Here is a 23,413-nt window from a genome sequence, read left to right as displayed (position 1 = left end):
GGGAGTCCTTACAATTCATATTGAGGACAGTGCATCAACAAATGACCCTTAACATGGGATACGCTTGAACCACCTGGCATTCCGGGAAATGTAGTTTCATTTAAGCAGCTTTTGTATACCAAACACTAAGACCCACAAATAAAAAAGGACAACAACTCCCAAAATGCACTGTGATTATCCAAGCTCATGAACAGAGCATATCTCCTATAAACTGAGGCTTGTTTTTGTTTTGTAAGCCTCTTGAGGGCAAGGTGTGTGAAAGCAGTCCATATTACAGTTGGATGTTTTCACTTTCCTCTTGTTATTAAATCCATTCTGCTACGGTGAACTACGCATCAGTTGAAGTTGAGCAAAAGCCAGTCAGTGCAGGACTGACAGACATTCTGAAGGCCAAGTGACATGCTTGAGATTTTTGCATAATTGCAGGACAGAAGACTAATGAATAGGAACGCTCCTTTTTGGAAAGATCACTGGCAATGCTACCCTTGGAGGTTCTCTAACTTTACTACCAAAATGGATGATGTTGTAGCTAATGGTTAGCAGCTGTCTTTTAGTAATAGCAGGATTATCAGAATTATGATGAACATTGTAATCCTGTCTTTGCTTTTAGGTCTAATAAATCTGGTGACAGTCATTAGCTATGACATCATCATTTCAGGCAATGAGTGCATGAAATCTGTAACCTTTATTAATCTTTGTTGTATAAATCATTGATTGTACAACTTCACAGTAACATTTAAAAAGTACAGATGGGAATGTATGTAGGGAACATATCTTACCACAATAGTGGGGAACTTGTCACTTGACCTTAAATGCACAGAGAAAACGATTCTCAAAATGTAGCTTACACTGCCGTGTGGACATTCCACATGCCATACCCAAATACTTAAGTTTCTGCCACACTGCACTATACACAGGGGATGGCATATGAAATGCCCACATGGTACTTACACCGCATTCACCTACATGTAAACAGCACAAGTTCTACACTTCACTGCAGTTACAAGAAAACCCAATACTTAGTAGAAGGCCCATTCCAGAAGAAGGAACACAAATGAAACACAGTTTTCAAAGGCTTTTTCTGTCCACTGACATTCAGAGCTTCAATCCAGAGCAATGCAAGGTACTGTGAAATCTTTTTTCACGGCACAAAAGAAAAAGACCGAGACAATGCCCAATTACAGCAATGGCATCACTGGTGGGGCAAGGAGTGCGACATTAAAATAGGATAATTTTAAAATATTTCTATCGTCTGAATGCAGCTCAATTTGGGGATATCCAATTATCCGGTACACAAGTTTACAGGTCAGGCATTGGAGATCCAAATACCATCTGCCATATCTCTGATCTGGGAATAACCTTCAAAAGATCTTGGAGATGGCCTAATTTCCATATCATTTAAAATTTTCTACAACACCCTAAAGGTGATACAAAGGCTGCATGAACACAAGTACCTAAGGGATCAAACTGGATACAAGATTGTGCTGTGCATTCCAAGCTAAATTCAGTTTAAGTATATTGGATTTTAAAAATAAAATACCAACGATTTGTGCAAAAATAACCTGGAACACCCCATGACCATTGTTCAGACTCAGGGATATTAAAATAAAATGCAATAGATAAAGCGGAAAATTCAACATTTCAACAGGGACAGTGGGTTTGACAAAGTTGGAAACATGTATGCAAGAACCAAATTAAATCAGTGCAAAAATTTAAAAATCCAATATGCTAATCTTAAAAAGATGATCATAGCTACATATAAAAAAACTGAAGAGAAATTACAGTTAACTGTCCTCCCCACCCCATCAAGAAAAGCAAAGTAATGAAGAAAAAAGGTACAGACAGTGCAGCAGTCTTGATTTTACCCTCCTCTCAAGAAGCTGTTGTATTGTTTGAATGCTGCTTTTCTATTTGTAAGTTCCCAGGGGACTTGCAACTATTTATTCTTAAAAAACAGTTCCCTTATCTAACGTGACTGGATAGAACAGCTAGAGATTGGAATTTGAGTTCCACAGAGCCTTGCATTTCTCTACACTGCAATTTCCCAATGGCTAACTATAGAGAACCGCATTACAATGCACTGAGCTACAGTTACGACAATATGGATGCTGTGTATCTCCTGAAAATTTGAGTGACTGGTCAATCGTCCAGGTGTGATGTGTTATGAAGACGGTAGCTCCAAAATAACTGTGATAATTACAAGCAGCTTTCTTGCTCAGAGTAGGGAAAGGCAGTATCAACTCATGTAGGCAGTGAATAAAGCATCTCAGTGAGGGATAAGCCTTATGTTTTTAAATCAACAGGATATTCGGATGTTTGGTACAATAAAGATGACAACACCATAAGGTATATTAACAGGCCAGATTTGAGGATTGCTCACGAAGAATTAAGATGGCATCCAGGAAGCTTGATCATACTGAACAGTTAATTACAACTCTGCTCTTGTTTTATGATTTTTTTTGTAAAACCTCAAATCATTTACTAATTTGTGTCTTCAACTGAGATTATGTGGCATTCTGAAATGAGCAGCATCAGCTAACTGGAAAACTATCCAGCACGAACTGCTCCCAAACATTGTCTTGCTTAACAAAACTGCACAGAATATTCAATTACTTACAAATCATAATTCCAAAAGCAACTGATATAGAATAGAAAATTGCAAAAGTGAACAGAACAGGCTGTGTTTCATTGGCATTCCCTCATTTTAAGCCCCTCTGGTCTGATCACATTGTTTCATTCAATGAAGGCCACTAGGACTGCCACATGGATCCTGCTTTCTGACAAAACAGCAAAAGCTCCCAAACATTGATCTACTGATATACCCCAGACTGCATAATTTAAAAATAAACCAAGGGGAAGAATCAAGAGCAGTCATTGTGGCCGCTATTCAAACTGCAAATGTGAGAGTGCGGGCGTGCGTGCACGTGTTTTTCTTTAAGACATGAACACAGATTTCTCCACCACTCAGTGATGTAAGGCCATCTCGAAACACGAGAGTTTGTACAATAAACAAATACCAAGTTCAGTACAGTTTCATTACGGCACAGCTGCTCTGAATCTTGCTCTGACCGGGAAAAAAATTAGAACACAGCTAGAACGCAAACAAACCTGGGCCCGATATAGAGATCTGTTGGGTTGCATCAATTGCAGTCCTCCGGCAATGCGTACATACTGAAAACCTGTCTCAGTACTGCATTCAGTTTTAATGGCCATTTTCTGAAAATAGATGCCCACTAGATTCATACAGTACTCAATATCTAAATCCACAGAAATGTATCTGCAAGTCAATAATACCATCCATATGCTCTCAGACCCATCGCATAGTAATGGGTTGGTTTGTTATTGTTGTTATACACTTGGTCGGCTGGAGCTCAAGCACCATGGAAACAGAAGCTGAGATGTGCACCCTCCCCCCCCCTCCCTGCGGACATGCGGGCTGTGGCTGCGAGGACGACCCATGCCTCCTCCCATCTCATTCCATCAGGTGTTCAGTCTCACTGCTTCGGACCAAAATCAGTGTCAAGTAGGTTCACTCAGTGCTGACAGTACTTAGAGTTTCAGGTAGGTTGTGTATCGTTCTGAAGGCTTCCCCCAGTCTGATAAGGCTACTCGTATTCAAGGAACTGTTTGTGATAAAACAAGAGATACCTGTAGACAAAAAAGGCAAGTTAAAAATACATATCAATCCATACTGAAATCAGTGATCATAATTGACATAACAGCACACCAAGACCAACAATAAAACCTTTTCAGTATTTCATGAGGACTTGGACACCCACTGGTGCCATGCAGACACTACAGCAAGTGTGCAAATACAGTGATTATTGGCATATCAAATCCAATATGCTTTTTAGATTTTGTATACAATCCATAAAAGGAACGAGAACTGGCAAAGAAATTAAGCTGCCCAATTGTGAATTAAAAATAAGTGCTTTTTCCAGTACTTCATCCACATATTTTGGTGTCCAATTGTGAAAGCTGGCAGAGTCTCAAGCAATGAAAGTCAAAGTCCCAGAGGACCATAGACTGCTCTCTCCCTTTTTGAGGAGAGAATTGACTGGTGGTGATTTAACCTGAGGGACACCACACCTCAGGTGAGGGGCAAGTTTAAAAAGGTGGGGTCTTCATGGCGAACCTCAGCAGGTACAGGAATTGAACCTGTGCTGCTGGCGTCACTCTATCACAAACCAACTGCCCAGCTAACTGAGGTATCCAACCCCACATAAGGAACAGAAAAAACAAGTGGGAGGAGAGATGGGAAGGTGAACTAACAAGTGACAAATGAAATATAGGGGGGACTTTCCCGCCCATCATGGGATTCGTAGCAGGTTGAGCTGGGGGGGGGGGGAAGAAACCATGCAAAGGTTCGTTGATCTCAGGCGGGATTTTCCAGTTTTGGGGCGAGCGCAGCCAGAAAATCCCACCCAGAGCTTATATTCGCCCATTCTAATGGGAATATCAATTAAATGACGAGACGACAGGACATTGATCAGAATATTAATTAGCTCATTGAATCAGGATTTTGGAATGCAGAGACTACCAATCAAGGTGGCAATGAATTTAACCTTACTAGTAAGACCACACATAAAACACATTTTACAATTTTGGTCGCTGCACTAAAACAAGGATATTTGGGCGTTGGACACAGTGCAGAAAAAGTAAACCAAAAATTGAATCTAGAGAAGAGCTAAAGATCCTGGAATTGTTTACTTTGAAGTGAAGGCTCAGGAAAGAGATTGATCAAATGCTTAATATTGTTAAAAGGAAGTAGATGAATTGAACCCCAGTTATTTTAGGATTGCTACATACCCTGGAAATAAGACAGGCTCAAGCTTCTAAAAAGGAAGATACTTACACATTTTAGATTTAACTCTTTCACATAAAAAAAAGAGGGAAGTGTACAATGTGTTGTGGAACGGAGTTAAAGGTAGACAGTGTAGAAGGTAAGAGAAATGGAAAGATATTGAGACTACACAACTGAGGAAATTCACAACTAGTCAATCTTTTCTATCTGTAATTTTCAAATCAAATCTATTACAGACATTGGCCATTGGTACCCACCCTTCACTGTCTAGCACATCTTTTATGCTAGCCTTGGTGATAATTGCATCATCACACTTAAACCACTGGTCCTTGTGTTGTCGAATGAAGCTGGTATAGTGCCCACTCTCCAGTGTTCCCTGATGATTGACGACTGCAAACAGTGAATACCTGTAGAGACACAACAGGACAATATTACTGAGGCCAGCAGAAGTGCATAAGGTTCAGCAGCTTGCAGATGGGATGAGCGTTCCACTTCAATTCCACTAATTTTCCTCAGTCATAAATGGATCCTTCACAACATTCCTGTCTGAACAATTCTCCATAAGTAGTTTTCTACCAGCCAATACTGTTAAGAGCTTCACCAGATTCACAACAAAGAACTGGGTATTAACAAGATTGGTTTGCCTCTGCTGCATCAGACGATTTATAGCATGTTACAATAAGTTACTGAACATGTAAACAGCACTTTGGAAGTATTCTGGGAAAATCTTTAGGAGGCAATTAAAGCAAAGGCCAAAGACCATGGCCAGAATTCTCCTATCCCGCCCACCACTGGAACTCTAGCAGGCAGGGGGATGGACCATGTAAAATTCCATTGAAGTCAGGCAGGAATCTCCGGTTTTCAGGCAAGTGCGGCCAGAGAATCCCACCCCATCAGTCTGCCCAGACTTTCGGAAAGAATTTGTGAAGGTTATTAATTTGAGGCTTTTAGGAAGAATTTACGTCATATTTTCTCCCTGGGTTGAAAACTGATGATAACTAGGGCAAGCTCCATCAAGACATTGACTAAAAGCCTGTACTTATTCTTCATAAACTATATGCTGAAGGATTCCCTTGGTAGTTATGCAAAATTCATCAACTCAGTCGTGGAGACACCAAAGTGAGGGAATCAAGAACATTTGAAGCGCAATACATTGTACATTTACACACAAACATGTATACACTGAATAGGCAGCCATTAGAACGAGGTGGAAAATCAAAGGATTTTGACAGAGGGCAAAGTGGTTATCAGCAATTACTGGAAGCATTGTCTACAAATTATTTTAGCCTACATCAAGTCATTGGTGAAGTCACACCTGGAATGTTGTATGCAATTGCGGCAGTCTGACCTGCAAAGCAATCTCTGGTAGGATTCAAGAAAAAGTAAGACTCCTTTAGAGGGGAGACACAATCCATACATTTAAAATAAGACATATATGGAGATAGAAGTAGTAAACAAACTATTGAATCTGTACAACAAGTACAAGGTTGGAGGGCACTTGTACAATATTCAGCAGCTTCAAGTAAGGTTACAGATTGTAAACTGCTCCTTATTCACCATCTTGAGGGAAAGAGACTCAGAGTTGACTTGGGTTCAACTGAAAACCTTAACATAAAGGGTTGAGCCAGCATTGAATGTTGAAATTGAGATATTCATGACACTGCTCAATCTTTTTTCGAAAAAGAGAAAAGGTATTTATTGTACTGAGGGGGATCAACAGCTGGTGTGGTTGGAAGACCCATGATACACTCTGGATGGAGCATGACTGGAGATCAGTATGGTTTTTGCTCCCTCTAGACTTTATGGATACAAAACCTTCAATTTAAACAGTCTTTGCAACTTGAAAACCTGAAGGAATGGAATTCAAGTGCTCAAAATGCACGAATGAAGTAGATGAAAGCAAGTTGGATTTTAAACATAGGCACAAAATAAATGGTTGTAGATAAGTAATAGAGGACAGACTCTCAATACAGTGGTTTGTGTGCATCAATACAGGAACTAAATTAATACCTGGCTAAGAACGTTATTTATAAGGATAAAAGATCAATGTTTCACCCCCTCAAGATCTGTGATTCATACACTGCTGGAACAACAAAAATGTCCTTCCATGGAGTGCAAAGGGAACCTTATGTTGACATCAAAAATATTTTGTCTAGTTATCTTTGCCATGAAGCTTGACCAAGATTATTCACTTCCACAAATAAATCATTTTGGCAGAGACAAAAACAGGTTTGTTAGAACCAATGGTCCTCTTGTTCTACATGTTCTCTCCCCACACAATGGAATTCTATCTTAGGTACTCATGAAACACATACTCGCCTGCAGTTATTCAGAAATGTATTACAATTTTAATGATGGTCAGGAGTGAGATGTTCCCATTTGAGACCAGCTAACCAGTGAGACACTAGTCTTATTGAATACGTTCGGATAACGAAAAGACTCACTTGTGATTGGGTTGCTTGCCAGTTATGAAGTCATGCCCACACATACACACAAGATGCATCTCTCTCAGCCTGTGCTGTTCACATAGGACTCTGGAATGAACAAGTGCACTCACTAAGAACAGGCCTCTCCTTCCCATAACTACACAGATTATCTCAAAATACTCAGCAAGGCTCATATATCAATGGGATCTCCAAATCAAGTTCCGAGAACAAGCCTCAGCTCCACAACTATATACGGTTACTTGTTGCAGATGTTCGTATTCAAGGGCGATGTGTTTTGACGTGTAAAGCATTTATGATGGGCAGTGAATTCAACTACAATTTATAAATTAAACCAAACATCAAAAAACTGGAGGAAACAGTGAACACCAAACAACTTCAGTGACTGAGACTGAAAAACAAAAAATTACTTTCACTCTCAAGTAGAGTTCATTTTATGGTCAGCTTAAATCAAAGGAGACTATTTGCTTACTAAAAGTGCAGTCCTTAAAGCAACGTGGCCATTGATAGTTAAAAGCTCTCCTCAAAATAGAAAATAAGCTCTCAATATTGTCAAACAGCAAGTTACATATTTTGCAGCATTACCCACTTGGGTGTGATGCAACCAGCCAACATGCTGTCAATCCTACTTGTCAGAGTTATTAAACTAGGAAGAAGCCAGCTTTACAGGTGGTTTCCATCATTGTGCTACCAACACAATGGAAGTCCCCAAGGATCTAAAAGCCATTGGTAAGTATTCAGAAACGCAGTTAGCTATAAAATCTTTGCCTTGTGATTAACCTCTGCCACATACTGTGTATTCTCCAGGCAACTGACCAACAGCAGTGTTAGAGGAGCATTTCTGTGCATTTTGGCAAATACAAACTTAAAGCCGCTTAAAACTTACTTATTGTCATTGTTTAGACTATCCACAGGCTGCTGGTACTGTCCATTCATCCTGCTCTCTTTACTACAAAAAGAAAAAAGTACAATTCAGAGCATATTTAATACTGTTCATTCGCGCAACCATTATACGAGTACAAAAACACAGCTTATGGTGTCACTCGTAAATTGTGTGTCTAGCTAGAAAGGATGGAGCAAGCCTTCAACAAATAATCACTAATGTATCTTAGTAATAATTTGTATATAGGTAGCAACATAAAAAAAGATTAAGGCTGGTGTTTTGAAGGCAAACCTTGTGTGCCCTATATGTGAACTTGATGGAGACAGCGACACTATGGAAAATCATTGCTTGCAAATTATATCCAGGTTCAACAGGTGGTGGGCATCTTAGAACATAATCACAAATCCAAGGTGCTTTTACATTAGACGACTGCAGGTGACCACAGGTCAGTGGCAATTCCATCATATATAAATAGAGGAATGGCAACTGCAGAGCCATAACAAAAAGGTACATGAACCCACCATCAGAAGGTTTCCTGTTCTGCAGTTATCACGGAATGAGTTTAAAAAGTCAGTTGGTTTTCTTTCCAACACTATTACTACTAACAATCATACATGATTAGGAAGCTATTAGGATTAAGACTCATCTGGCCCACAAGGCTAGCAATTCAGGAAAAGAGCCCAAATAGTTTAGGGCTATCATGAAGGTTTATTTGATCACTTGTGAAGAGGAGAATATTTGGGCAGGGAACTCCTAAATTATCTACAGATCTCTCGCCTTCTCCAGAAGCGAAGGAAATACACAGGGATGAGTACTGAGTTTAAAAAATGGAGTAACCTTCACGGGCCTGATGGATTTGCCACATCTCATAACACTATATTTAAAAGACCATATTGGCACCATCCCAGGATGAGAAGCACAAGACATGACCCACTAGCCACACTTTTTATCCCTCACCAAGGGATTTAAATGCTACAAATAGTGGAAGCTAGCAGAATAAAGATTTAATAAACAAACAATGAGATAACATGGTTTCAGGATCCACTCCTGTTCTGGTGAGTGCTAGAGATGCTTCTGCCTTTTGGATGAAACATTAAACTGAGGCTTTGCCTGCACTTTCAGGTAGACAGCGCTGTTTTGAAGCACTGAAAGAAAGAGTTCTCCCAAGGTCACGGCCATAATCAATATTTATCCCCATAAATTGAACAAATTATCAGGTCATTATTCCATTGATGGTTGTGAGACCTTGTGCACAAATTTGGTTGCCATGTTTCTTACATTATAACAGTGACTTACTTCAAAAACTGTTTCATTGGCTGTAAAATCCTCCGAGATGCCTTGACATAGAGAAGTTTGAGAGCTCACAGACTTGAAACATTAACTCTGTTTCGCTCTCCACATATAATACCAAACTTGCTTGCTAAGTATTTTCAGCATTTTTTTGTTTTTATTGCAGCAAGAAACCCAGTAGCCATTTCAAACCAACTGAATTTTTCACTATCCATCATGTACCAACAGTCTTCTGGGAAAAATGCTGTGACGGATTAGAACGCAGGCTTTAAATCCATCAGACAGACTCTGTCATCTGGAACAGACCAAAGTGAAAATAATTTGGGTATTTTCATTCCGCCTCCAAGAGGACAATGTCCACAGAACACTTGCCAACAGCTCACTTTGGTATACTAGGCAGTGAAACATTTTGATGGGCATGGGTCCAGATCTTCCCATCACTGGCACAGCAGGCCCATAAACCACTGTCTGCTACTGCTCACTTACCATTTTACTCTGCAGCCTTTGCCTCCCAGGTCTTAGCTCCAGCAGAGGTCCAGTGATAAGTAGAGTCAGCACGCCAAGTGGAGAGCATAATCCCAATGAAACCAAGTCCCTTTTATCACCATGAACTAAAGGCACACTCCTTAAGGATTGAATGCCATGTGGACAAAAACAAAGATGCAACAAAGGAGGATTCGCTCACTTTTGTCAGAGAGAGGACAAAAGATGAGCTTGTCCACAATGAATTTAAAAAGGTATGTGACTGACAAAAAAATTCCAATCATGAAACAGTTTGGCGTCAAGATCATCAACTCAATTCCAGACAGAGCTCTGCAACATCGCCTGTTCGGTAAGCTTGATGCCATTTATAGTGAGCTAATCTTTCATGCAGATATGAGGTGGTTAAGTCGAGGAAAAGTCCTCCAGAGGTTTTTAGATCTGCTCCCTGAAATTGTCACCTTTCTTAAATCAAGAATTGAGGTGTACAGCGGGCTGTCAGATTATGCGTGTTTGTTAGACTTGGCGTTTCTTAGAGGCACAAGTGCAAAATTGATAAGCTGAATCGTGAACTGCATGGGAGAGATAGAGACTCATCACACATGATCAGTACAGTGAATGTGTTCAAGTTGAAACTGGGCCTGTGGTCCTCCCAGTTAAAGAACAAAATTCCTGAGCATTTCTCAAATCTGGAGTATATTCAATAACAGGTCAAACACAAAGGATTCCATCCAAACAAATTCTGTGATCACCTGAGCAAATTAGAAAAGGAATTTAACAGACAGGAGTTAGATAAAATGGAACAAATCATGATGTTTGTCTCAAATCGTTTTCTTCAAGTGGACATCGGGAGAACAGACAACAACATTTCGGCAGTTATTTGAACAAAGCAGTGGACTTGACATGGAAATAATCACCATGCAAAATGACAGCTGAAAGCTAGGTCAAAGGACAAAGGCTTTTGGGGACTTGTAAAGAGAGAGAAGTACCCTCTTTTGGGGCGGCAGGATGGCACAATGGTTAGCACTGCTGCATCACAGCGCCAGGGACTTAGGTTCAATTCCGACTTGGGTCACTGTCTGTGAGGAGTTTGCACATTCTCCCCTTGTCTGCGTGGGTTTCTACTGGGTGCTCCAGTTTCCTCCCACAGTCCAAAGATATGCAGGTTAGGTTGATTGGCCATGCTAAGTTGCGCCTTAGAATCAGGGGGACAAGCTAGGGTAAATGGGGATCGGGCCTGGGTGGGATAGTGGTCGGTGCAGACTCAATGGGCCGAATGGCCTCCTTCTGCACTGTAGGGTTCTATGATTCTGGCATCGCGTGCACTCAAGATGAAGGCCAACTTTGGTCCCACATACCTCTGAGATGGCTTTTTCCCAGATGAAAGTCATCAAGTTCAAGTATCACAATCATCTCACAGATGCCCATCTGATGGACTGTACGAGACTGGCCATCTCAAACTACAACCCAAACTTCACAGCACTCGCAGATAGTGTGTCACACTAAGTACATTCTAGGGGTTTTAGTAAAGTCAAAGTTTTAAGAGTAGATCTCATGCTGCACTTTGAAGCTAAAAGTGATAGTGTTTAAAATGGTTGGAGATCACGGTTGTAGAAGTCTTACTCTACATTTAACAGAAATGCAGACACTGGGTAGCAGTACCGATAGTTCCTGTGAACACAATCAACAAGTAGCAAGCTTTTGCAGATTGCTACAATAAAAGGTTCACCATCTGTAATTCATCTTAGAACTTCAAATTTAACCATGGTTACAACTTTTCTTACCTTTATTTTATCATTTTCATTCTTCCTAGATTTAATACATTCTTCCTTTTCCCCAAATCCAAGGCGTTGAAATCAGAGTCATTACATCAAATTCCCCTACTATCTCATTCTTTTTAAGGAATACCTCAATTTAATCTGTTCTCCTTCTACAAGTCTACGGGTTTTTACAAGTCAAACTTATATCACCCACTTTTTAAAATACTAATTTGCCTCAGTGATAGTATTTGCAAAATCAAAAAGGTAGACTCCCCCAGGCTCTCAATTCAATGTTGTATGGAGGTGTGATGCACTATCAAGAGCGGTATTTGGATGAAACATTAAACCAAGGTACCAAGTGCCCTTTCAAGTAGTCATTAAAGATCTGGCGGCACTTTTTCCCCAATCAACAGCAAGGACTTCATCTGGTGTTCTGGTCAGTATTCACCCATTAACCAATATCACCAAAACTATTTATCTTATTATTTTGTTGCAGGGTTTTGATGTACACAAAGTATTCTTTTGGCTGGGAACACGGAACACAAAAAGATGCTACATAAACTGAATAGTCATTCTTTTACCTCTTTCCCTGATGATCTCATACATAATTATACAAAAATACAAGTACCTGGAAGCCATGAATGGCGTCATGTCCAGCTCCAGTGGAAAAGAGACGTATGTAGTGATCTTTCGCCGTAACTTGGCCGAGTGTTCAAAACGCTACACAAGTAGAATCAGAGTCAGTTTGGTTCTCTTACCAGCAACTACCCCAATTTCAAACATCCTCAACTCTTACTCCATAGGCAACAGATCTGGACACTATTTTTCCTCTCGGGATTGTGCTGATATTGAGGCATAAAGCCGGCACTTGCACACCAAACTCAGGTCCACACCAGCTACAGCACAGTCACACTGGGCCAACACTGGCTAAAGCACTGCCAGAAAACCACTGACACTTCCTTGGTAACTCAGCAGATCAATGTATTGTCTCCTTCTAATGTGCAACACCTTTAGGAGTACAAGAGTTTCCATTTAAAAATAGATTTTTTAAAAAAGTACAGCACATTGCATTAACAAAAGCAAAAATTGCTTCTGGCAAACACAGACCGAAAGTCCTGAACATTTAATCATACATTCACTTTGAGCCACTCACTCCTAGGACACAGATAGCTCAAATGGTTAGTGAAGGATGTTACTACTTTGTTTGAACTTTATTACAGTGCAGAAGGAATGTTGGTAAATTATATTTAACAACCTTATTCTTCAAGTGCGAATGTTTGCGATGTCAACAAGCTATTCAATTTGAGACACAAATTTATTTTACTCCAACAATTCAGCTGCAGATTGTGGAACGCTGACTGCATCCATAGAAGTCAATGTAAGTTTCTGAAGCCTCAACTTACTTTGAGATGAAAACAGGCCACTATGGGAAGTTTCTTCATTGTAAGCTGTTTTGTCGATTCTTGATAGCTATGGCAACCACTACATTTTATTTTGGCACTGCTTCCAAGATGCTCAGGCCTTGTAAACCTGGGGACAGAATTAGTGAAAAAACACAGATAATATAGTAAACAGAATTGACCAGGTAATGGAATCTTTAAAAAGGAAAAGCAATAGAAACTTATAAAATTCTAACAGGGTTAGATAGGGTAGATTCAGAAAGAACGTTCCCAATGGTGGGGGAATCCAGAACTAGGGATTATAGTTTGAGGATAAAAGGGTAAACCTTTTAGAACTGAGGCGAGGAGAAATGTCTTCACCCAGAGGATGGTGAATATGTGGAATTCACTACCACAGAATGTAGTTGAGACCAAAACAGTGTCCGATTTCAAGAAGAAATTAAATATAGCTCGAGGCTAAAGGGATCGAGGGATATGAGTAGAAGGGGGGGAAATCAGGATATCGAATTCGATGATCAGCCATGATCAAGATGAATGGTGGACCAGGGCTCCAAGGACCGAATGGCCTACTCCTGCTTCTAGTTTCTGTGTAACCCAAATTATCCTTTTCCCATTCAATAACATTTATGTGATTAAATGTTAGTTGCTGAAGGCTATTATGGGTCTCAAGTCGGGGTGTGGGGGCAGCACCAACTATCTGAAGAATAGATCACTTTGAAATCAATCCAGAGCTTCAAAATTCACTTGAAGTGTTTAAAGTAGAAACAGGAAAGGAAGATTACAGGATATGAATCTTTAAATATAAAATTGCAATGTATTAACAAAATATGCTTATTGGCAGCAGATGGTCATGACTTTGATTTTAAAAAAATAAATTGTGGAAAATTTGATGGTCAGCATGGGCACTGGTTGAATGCTTTCTTTCTCACCCCTTTATTTGTATCACTGTCAGCTGAAGTTTATGTAGAACCTTTAAAGTAGAAGAATGGCCCAATGTGCCTCTATGAAGGCAAATTTAAAAATGGATATAAGCCAAAGTAGGTACTACAGTTAGGAGAGACAACCAAGTTCGGTCAAGTTTAAGGAAGAGGGGGAGTTTCAGAACTTGGAGTCTTAGGCAGCTGGAGGCATGACCACCAATCATAGGGAACGCAAAAAAGTGAGTCAGAGAGCTCAAGTGAGTGGGCACAGTACGGCTGAAAGTGGTTACAGAGATAGAAAAGGAACGAGGTAGTGATCAGTAACAAAATCGTTTAAAGACAAGGCAGAATTGTACCTCCACTCCACACATTTATAAAAACACTTTAAAATGACATGCTAAAGATTATTCCATTCAACAAATCATTTAGGATTAAAATTCTGCAACTATGCTGAAACACTGCACTATATAAACAGACATGATATATATGCCACATTGATATTGCTGTGTATATCTACACAGTTCAAATTCTCTAACACTGAAAACCTGTATCAGAAAGTACCTTCGTAGACAGTCTGTAAGTGTGGTGGTTCCAGAGGACATATGGCTTTCTCCATTCACAACATTTCCATCAGAGCCTGGACTTAAGGGCCAGAATGGTGTGGAAGACCCAGGTAAGTCCAGGCTGATGTCCCAGAAAGGATCTATCGTAGTGGAGACACCACTGAAGAAACAAAAAATTATCACATGGTCATAGCAACGCACAGCGATCAGATGCAGTCCCATCAGCAAGAAGCAGCTCAATTCAACTTAGGATGTCATGGAAGGAACAATAATCTTCTGCTACATACGAGTTACAACAAAGTAAAAGTAAAATTCAACCCAGTTCATGGTGGTATATTTAACCACGCAAGTAATAATCCTAATCTCATGTCCATGACTGAATCATAATAACAGCTAGAAGCCCAAAAACTCTTTGGATCTACTGCAGATTTAATGGTGCATATATCTGGCCAAATTGTGACTTAGCTTATTTCTTCAACAAAGAAGAAGCCATGAATAGCTTAGCACCAGGTGCACATCTCTCTGGCTCAAGCATTTGTGCAAAATTGCTGCTTTGTTTGGTTTTAGTCAGGTTTGTACCTTCATATAAAGTTTAATCACTATTTAGTTATTCTGCAGTACTATGCTTGGCTACAGAAAAATTTGCAAGTGGGTTCAAGCTAAACACAGCAGTGCTTCAAACAGTAGATGGGAGAAAGATAATGCAGATTGAAAGACTTAGCCCATAGCTGCAATATAAAACATACTGACAAGGGATGGTCTCTGCGCTGTCAACAATTAAATTGTTTCAATTAAGACTTCTTATAATTTCAAGGTTGTTTATTTTGTGACAAAAAAATTGATTTATCCAGTCATTTCAATTAGACAGCATAAATAATGCAAAGTGGTACAGTATTACGAAGCATTTGATTTATTGGCGGTTTTGAAATAAGTGCCCTGGATCTTTAGACTGCAAGGATCATAGAGGTAGAAGATAAATATCTTTTGAGCATTTAGGAGGATTGGAATTACATTTTGTAACTTTTTTTAATACAACAAAAAAGGGATTGGGTGAGGGACAGAAAATCAATGACAATCATGGATTCTGGGTGGGGCAGGGTCGATGATTTGAATGGTATTTTTACCCTGGGATTGTGTTTTTTAACAAAAACACTTTGTGAAAGATACTAAAACTAGCACTTTTGCTTTTACTAATGAAGACAGAATTCTTCTAACCCTCTCTAGTTATAACTGTAGAGGTGAATATTAGTAATACAAAGCTGTTTTTTTCCACACCACCAGGTGGTTTAACAAGGCTTCAATTACAAACCTGCAACAAAAGTAATTCACTTACTGGCAGACTTGGCAAGTGACGTCAGACTGCAGTCCCCCAGTGAAGATTTGGTCAATAATGCAGTTACAGTGGTTTGGATTACTGGCTTTCTTCCCATTATCGTCACCTATACAAAAATAAAGTGTGATAAAAACCTACTGCGAAATCTTGAATTGATGTTAAAAGTCAAGACAGAACTTAAAACACAGAAAAAATATACAAACAATTACTACAATCTAGTCATTTCAAATATGACTTGCAATAGCATGGATAATATTCGCCAAGACTTCTGCCTGGTAAAGGATTGAGGGGTAATTGCTAAATGCCTGCCCTAAAGAGCCAAAATAAAAGATTTCAGTTTTGTATGCGATCAGAAACAAATGTTTCCCGTAGATTCGCCGGTTTGCAGTCTGCTGGTTGCAATGCACAGTTCCTGTAAGTATGATGCACCAAATGTGCATCTCAAGGGAACAATGGTTGCATGTGATTTGTTTGTTCTGTGCTATTCTGGATTGCTGCGCTTTCTAGAGGGAACATTGGTAAGAAATTTAATTTTTCACTGGGCCTTTATTTTGATAAAGTAACATAATCTCACTCTGGGAAATGATTGAAGCTTCAGGCAGTAGGAATGGATATGGAAACCTTTTTTGGAGGTGAAATCTGCTAGTGTGTTGCACACAAGCAAAATTTATGAGGCAATCTGATGGCTTGGCTGCAGAAAGAGAAGTTTGCACCCCCAAGACTTCAGTTATGAGAGTCTGTGCAGTCTTGACTAGACCTATGCTGAAACAATTCAGGGAAAGAAATACCTACATGACTGAGCCTACTATATTATTTTTACATTCCACAGCTTGGTGATGGAATTTGACATTACTATTCTTCCATCCAATGACTTGTACACAAGTACTTCCTCCTTCACGTACCATGCTCTAAGAAAGCATTGGCAACCATGGGAATTGAATTGGTTCATAATTATGCACTGCAAAGTATTGCAGTGGTTTGCTGCTGCATTTTGTAAAACAGTTGACCCGGAAACTGGTTATGAAACCCCTTCTGTGGCCATCATGCCCTAGAGCAGAACTTGAACTCCGAGCTTCTGGCCCAGAGGTAGGTATACCACCACTGCACAAGACTTCCACATACATGAGTACAGGAATTGCAAACAGATGTAATGGTGCCATTATTTAATACAAAAGTTGCATGTGTGAAAAGTTGTTGTTGTTTGCTTATGTTCTGATGAAAGCAATCCTGGTGTTCAAATCCCTTTGTGGCTTCACCTCAGTAACCCACCCCTCCCAGAGCCTAAAACCCTTCAAGAACTCTGTATTGCTCCAACTCTAGTCTCTTATGCATCCTCTAATTCCTTCACTCAAACATGGACAATTGTGCCTCCAGCTTTAGTTCTTTCTCCAATTATGTAATCCTTCACATTGAAAGTAGCATTAAACAATCCACCAAACTAAAACACTGAATGCAGAATGTAACTTTATTACAAAACAAAAACAAAGAAAACCACACTTTGATCAGGGGCCAGGACACTTGAATTTTCTTAAACTCCTGGTAAAATTCACCAAGCTATCTGACTGTCTTGCAGGGGTGGGGGGGGGGGGGGGGGGGTGAAGGAGGAGGAGGAGAGTAAGTTCACAGACAACAAAGACCTAGGCTTTGATAACAGCTCTCTCTCATTGGTCCATACCTTTGCAGTGCCTATGTAGAACATCTAGTGCAGCAATCAGAAACTCATGTGCATCCTGCTGCTCGTACCCTGCTAAATGCCGTGCATGCGTCCACACCAGATGCAATAACCTATATGGAATATGTGGAGATCGATACCCCGAATAAAACTGTATGAAAGGAAAATAAACATTTTTGTTCTGAGAAAATGGAAATCCACTTCACCATTCTCACTGTAGTTTAATCAATCTTTGAATATACACAAATCAGAATATTGGGATTAAACAGACTTAAACATGCTTACATTTTAGCTGCAATATACAGTAAAGACATTGATTTTTTAGCTAGTATAGAGAACAAGCTGACAAAGAAGCCATCCGTAACTAGCTATTGCAAGCACATTTGGTTTAGGGAGTCCAAACCTCAGTAACTAGATGGTGGGCTACATTGAGGGGAAATAATGCTTCATTTTCACAAGATCTGGCAAACCATGAACAAGCACTCTTGTGAAAAAGATGAAATTGTGAACAGTCTCTCAGGAAAAAAAGTTCTGAGGCTGCAAAAGGAAAATCTCCCAGTTGATAGAGTACAACATTAGTTTGGTAAAAAACAGACCAACATTTTTTGTATCCTGCTTATTTTGTAGGTATTAATGTTTCAAGTGATTGAAAGGAAGGTGACAGACGAAACCTTTCCTTATACTCCACTCTCGGTCAGTGCCTTATAAGGGGGACATTTCCCTCTCCTGTTGTGATTGGATACATTAAGCTCTTTCAATGCAATTCAAGAAATACGTCTATGATTGAGTTATTTTGTTGACAAATATGTAAAAAAGTGGTTGACATTTTGCACAGGATATCTAAATGAGTATAGGAAAAGCACATGTAATGCAAGATGTATTCTTAGTTTTAAATTAAATTAAATCCAGTGCAATTTGGGTTATGAGTTTAAAAAGGTAAAAACACTGGGAACGGAATTCAAAACAGAAAATGCTGGAAACCAATCAGCATCTGAAAGAGGGAAGATGGAACAGTTACATATTTCAAGTAAAGATCCTTTGCCAGAACAAAGAAATATGTTCTCAGCTAATTTTTCTTAAGTCTAAGAAATTTGCACAAGAACAAAAAGGCACTTCAAATTCAAACATCCAAATGGATTTTGTGCAGTGAGTTTTGGACTTAATGCCATTCCTCACACTTCATGAGTGTACTTTGCATCCTTCAGAAGCAGCTTCACACCTGGGGTTCAGGAATTTGGGAGATTGAATTGCAGACAGCAACTTGCATTGCATTACTCTGCTGATTACCACTCACCTCCTGAAATAGCCTAGACATTTCACAGACTAGACAGCAATTGGGACTTTGCATTTCACATTTGTGTCGGTCAGAAAGGAAAAAATCCCGGAGTAGTGGAGTGTGGGTAAGTGCCTGGACAATGCAGTTCATGAAGCAGGTGTTCCCTAGGTTTATTAGGCCTCGGAGACCTGAAACAGAGAATAGTGAAGTCATAAAGTGAAAGCACGTAGCATTTCTTTAATGTTCGGTACAATCTGCTGTAAATGTTAAACCTAATACACTTTGTATAAAAGACCAAAATGTTCTATTTAAGACTGCAATTTTGCAGCTCAGCAAGAATAAGACTGCACTAGCCAAGCAGTGCATTTACTGGTCTTGCTGCAACCTCGTGATTATTTTGAGTACTGAGTCAATAAAATTCTGGTGTTAAGACCATTCACTCAGTTCCCAAATCCAGATCATTTACGTACAGACAGTAAACTGCAACAGTGCCACCATGGATCCCTAAAGCCCACTACTCACTGTCCTGAGTAACTTATACTCACCCATCCTTCACGCCATCAAGACGACTATTTCAATCTCTGGAACATTCTGCGCTTCCTTGCCTCAGCTCAGCTACTGAAATTCTCACCAATACCACAAGATTTAACTATTCCACTTGGTTGGATTCCCACATTCTAATCTCCACAAATTTGAATCATCTGAAACACTGCTCCTGATGTCCTAATTTGCACCAAATTCTGCTCCACGCTCGCCGACCTACATTTGTTCCTGGTACCCCAACATCTCCATTTTAAAATTCTTACGGCTGTTTTCAAATCTCTCCATGGCTTTGCCCCTTCCAAGCTCTGTCAACTCCTCCAACCCTGCAATTCTCCAATGTTTAGCCTCTTAAGCTGGTCTTCATGATGGTGCGGCTTTGAGGTAGGAAGCTCACCTCCAGGATCAAACTTGGCGCTGAGGTTGTGAATAGTCTTTCAGCCTGACAATTGCTAGGGGAGGAATAGAATTCCCTATGCCTGCCTTTCTCTGAATTTGTGTTCGAATCCCTTCAGCCAGGTTTGGGAACAGAGTTTGTGGTGGAATCTGAAGACAATGTCTCGAGTCTTCCCAATATTTACTAGGAGGAAATTTCTGTTCCTTTAGTACTGGATGTTAAATGAGATGTTTGACAATTCAGAGACAGAAGAGGGGGAAGATGATGGTATCGCCAGCACACGTGGGAATTGACGCTGCATTTAGAGGATGTCGCCAAGAGCAGCATGGCGACAAGAGGCCAAGGATACATTGATCCTGTCGGACACGAGAGATGATAATGCAGGAGTGAAGTGGAAGCTACAGCTGGTGATTCTCTGACTACAGCCAGAGAGATAAAAATGTAATCCGACAAGAGCAACTCCACCCAGCTGGATGGCATTGGAGGCATTAGAGCAGAATTTTTCAGCAAACCATCTCAAAGACTACAGACAATTCAAAGAGGGATCATCTACCTTTGGCACAGATACACTGTTATTATGATAAATAAGAACAAAATGCTGGAAAAACTCAGCAGGTCTGGCAGCATCTGCAGAGAGATAAGCAGAGTTAACATTGAGTCCAATATGACTCTTCTTCAAAACTGCCATGCAAATGTCATTTGTGGTTTTGGTAAAAGACACTTCAGTATCACAGAGCAGAAGCCTGTCTGAAGGGATTCAGACATAAATTCAGAGAAAGACAGGCATAGGTTTGGGAGGCAACAGCTCATTCAAGGGCTTGAGTAGAAAGTAAGGTTCGAGATGGGGCAGTAGTTTATAATGACAAATGGGCTAAGATTTCTTTGTGACGACATGTAGTTGGCAAATTTGAAAGGGGGAGAAAGAGAGAGAGAGAGAGAGATCAGTACCTGAGAAGAACCACAAATATAGCTAACATGGAGCCAGGAAGGGAAGTTGATTTGTCAACAGTTTGGTAGGAAATGTATAGAGAACAAGACGTGGGCATTATTGACAAGATAAACTCAGAGGGCATGAGGAGGATGAGAAACTAGAGAATAATGCAAATTCAGAGCGAAGGGATGGGTAACCTCAGGAGGAGTTTAGGCCCAGTGGGATTGGGAAAGGAGGGAAGCAGCTGATCAGATAGGCACAATCTTTGTAACTAAAATGGTCTACAAATTCTTCACGAGTTCCTCCTTATTCAAGGCGAGGGTGGAGAGGCAGGGGAAGGTGGTTTAAAATGGTTTGTGAAGAAAAGTTGGGTATTATTTTTGTCTTCCTAGATGATCTTTGAACAGCGACGAAGAGCATTGCCCAATAACACTCAATAATTTAGCCTGATCTGATGATGAGTAATTAAACTAGTGTAAAGACATTTAAGTCTGCATATCTTGGGTTTAAAGGAGAAGAAATGAGGAGTGTACCGAGAGAATGATTAGAGTGAGAAAAGTAGTTCCAGTGGGGACAAGGGCTTCAAAATGTGATCAAGTGGGCAATTAGGAATGGGCAGCAAATGCTAATCTTGCCAACAATACCCAAATCCCATGAATGAAAAAACTGAAACGATCACAGCTCTGCAGTGACCTTGACAAGGAGCTGCATCTCAAAGCTAAAAATCAAAAGGAAGTGTCTAATTACATTGTGAAAATAGCACAACCCTGCAGAGCATTGAGCTTCTCAGAAATCATTCAGGATACTCAAGTCAAATCTGCAGAAATTCCCTTTGCTTTTTCACAACTGCTCATGTGCAGGTCTCAAGAGTTTTGAGCAACGAGGCACAAGCTTTTCAAAATGAGTATTGAATGTAAAACTATATTTTGCATACTCAAATCTCAAGAGGGTTACAGCATACCAGCCATTCATCTGTCAAATGCGTATCAAAAGCCACATGGGCTGTTCCACTCTCTTGCACGCTTCCTACAATTACTCTCTTTCAAAAGAACTGACCAAGTTATTTGAGAATTTGTGTGCTCTGCTTGTACAATAGTTTGTAGCAGAGAATTCAGTTTTCTTTAAAAACATTATTTTTTGCTTTTCCCCCAAGCTCATTATTTTTGATATATGCCAAGTCAATTCTTTCCCCTTTTTTGCTAACAGCCAACTCAATATACTGATGCTGGAGGAGCATCAAATAATTTTTAGTCTTTTTGGAACAAAAAGAAGGAAGAACAAAAGAAAAACAAAAACAAAAAGCACAAGACCAACTTAAAGGAGTTGTATGGATAAGTGATGATACTCCTTACACTCCTCATGGGTTTGTACCTTGATGTTTCCAACAGGGTGTCTACCCGGTCTGTAAAAATGCCAGTCTCCTTCAACTTTATTCTGCACTTGCAGTTTTTTCATAGTAGTAGTTCTATTATCTATCACAGGCCACATTAGATAGCAATGAAGGCTACTACACTTTGTTTTTATTTAAAACATATTTTAACAAGAAGTAAAATTTCAGTATTTACATCCTGTCACTGATCTGTATACCTCTTAAAATCTAGCTTAACTGGCTTCAAGTTATTATTGCTATTTCCTGGCAGATTCTAGCAGCCATAAAGAAGGTGCTGCCCCACACTGGCAGTTTGGGGGGTTGCAGCAGTTGACAGGGAGCAGCAATTCCACAAGACATCAAAGGCTTCTGTGACAATTTAAAATTTCATAAGTTTCAACAGGAGAATGAATAGGAAGTGAGCAGCCTGCATGCTCAACATGTTTACCTCTCCACAAGCATAAATAGACATATCATACCAGAATCTCAATCACAGAGTTAAAGATGTTGACTGCACGCAGCCAGCAGGCTTTAGTGTAATCCAGTTCTGACAAAACATCAACAGTTTCTCGCTCCACGTAAATGTTGCCTGGCCTGCTGAGTATTTGTAGCATTTTCTACTTTTATTTCAAATTTAACAGTAACTGACTTTTGCAGAGGTGATTTCAGTGATCTGCAATCAGCAATATAGTGAGTAGGTGTGACAGATAATTATTTCCCCCATCACGGGGTGGGGGGCGGTGGTGGGGAAAGGTGGAAAGGATGGCAGGGGAACAGTAGACAGGGTGGGGAGGAAACAGAAAATGCAGGAGGAACTTCTCTACTTGAGCAATCCAATCTAACAATCCCACCATTGGAAATAACTGACCTACATCTCCTCCAGATCACAGACTGACATTTCCTGATAGTCAAGACAGAGGATAAGATAGAGATACAGGGATGGCGAGAGCAACAGCATGGAGTTAGGAGACACCCATGGAGAACAGTAACACTATCCCCAAAACAGGCAGAAGTTAGTACAGAGGATTCCATAACTAGGACAAATTACACTGTTTGCACTGAAACCGGAAGCACCAAATGGCGGTAAAGCCCCTTGGTGGATAAGGGACATAATATACTGGATGGGGAAAACTTTCAGAAATCATGGTTCACATAGGAATCAGTAAACAAAGTAGGAAGGGATTCTGAGTGAGCTGCATACGTTATGTGCTATATAGAATATACAGCACAAAGATAGGCCATTTTTGATTATTATGGCCCACAGGAGCTTCCCATCCTATTTCACCTAACCCCATCAGCATCTCCTTCTACGGCAAAGCCTTGACAGCACAATAAACAGATCAGATAGGCC

General features: G+C 40.1%; 1 protein-coding gene across 3 annotated transcripts in view; it reads right to left on the bottom strand.

Annotated features, from left to right (window-relative positions):
• Positions 1 to 3,471: 3,471 nt before the first annotated feature.
• usp22 (ubiquitin specific peptidase 22) overlaps positions 3,472 to 23,413 on the bottom strand; it is a 99,812-nt gene continuing 79,870 nt past the window's right edge. For 2 of the 3 annotated variants that reach the window (XM_078240245.1, XM_078240247.1), the window contains exons 5-14: positions 18,844 to 19,013; positions 17,553 to 17,700; positions 15,878 to 15,983; positions 14,543 to 14,704; positions 13,065 to 13,191; positions 12,290 to 12,381; positions 8,135 to 8,197; positions 7,249 to 7,338; positions 5,062 to 5,211; positions 3,472 to 3,648 (exon numbers count right to left, since the gene is read on the bottom strand). In XM_078240245.1, the coding sequence (XP_078096371.1) occupies positions 3,606 to 3,648; positions 5,062 to 5,211; positions 7,249 to 7,338; positions 8,135 to 8,197; positions 12,290 to 12,381; positions 13,065 to 13,191; positions 14,543 to 14,704; positions 15,878 to 15,983; positions 17,553 to 17,700; positions 18,844 to 19,013 (1,151 nt within the window). In that variant the 3' untranslated portion in view covers positions 3,472 to 3,605. The remainder of the gene's footprint in view (positions 3,649 to 5,061; positions 5,212 to 7,248; positions 7,339 to 8,134; positions 8,198 to 12,289; positions 12,382 to 13,064; positions 13,192 to 14,542; positions 14,705 to 15,877; positions 15,984 to 17,552; positions 17,701 to 18,843; positions 19,014 to 23,413) is intronic. The other variant, XM_078240246.1, reaches the window with a different exon arrangement.

The sequence above is a fragment of the Mustelus asterias genome, chromosome 23 (genome assembly GCF_964213995.1).
Source record: "Mustelus asterias chromosome 23, sMusAst1.hap1.1, whole genome shotgun sequence".
In the NCBI taxonomy this organism is placed as follows: domain Eukaryota; kingdom Metazoa; phylum Chordata; class Chondrichthyes; order Carcharhiniformes; family Triakidae; genus Mustelus; species Mustelus asterias.
The sequence above is the reverse complement of the archived record's forward strand: the minus strand, read 5'-3'. Positions and strand labels throughout refer to the sequence as shown.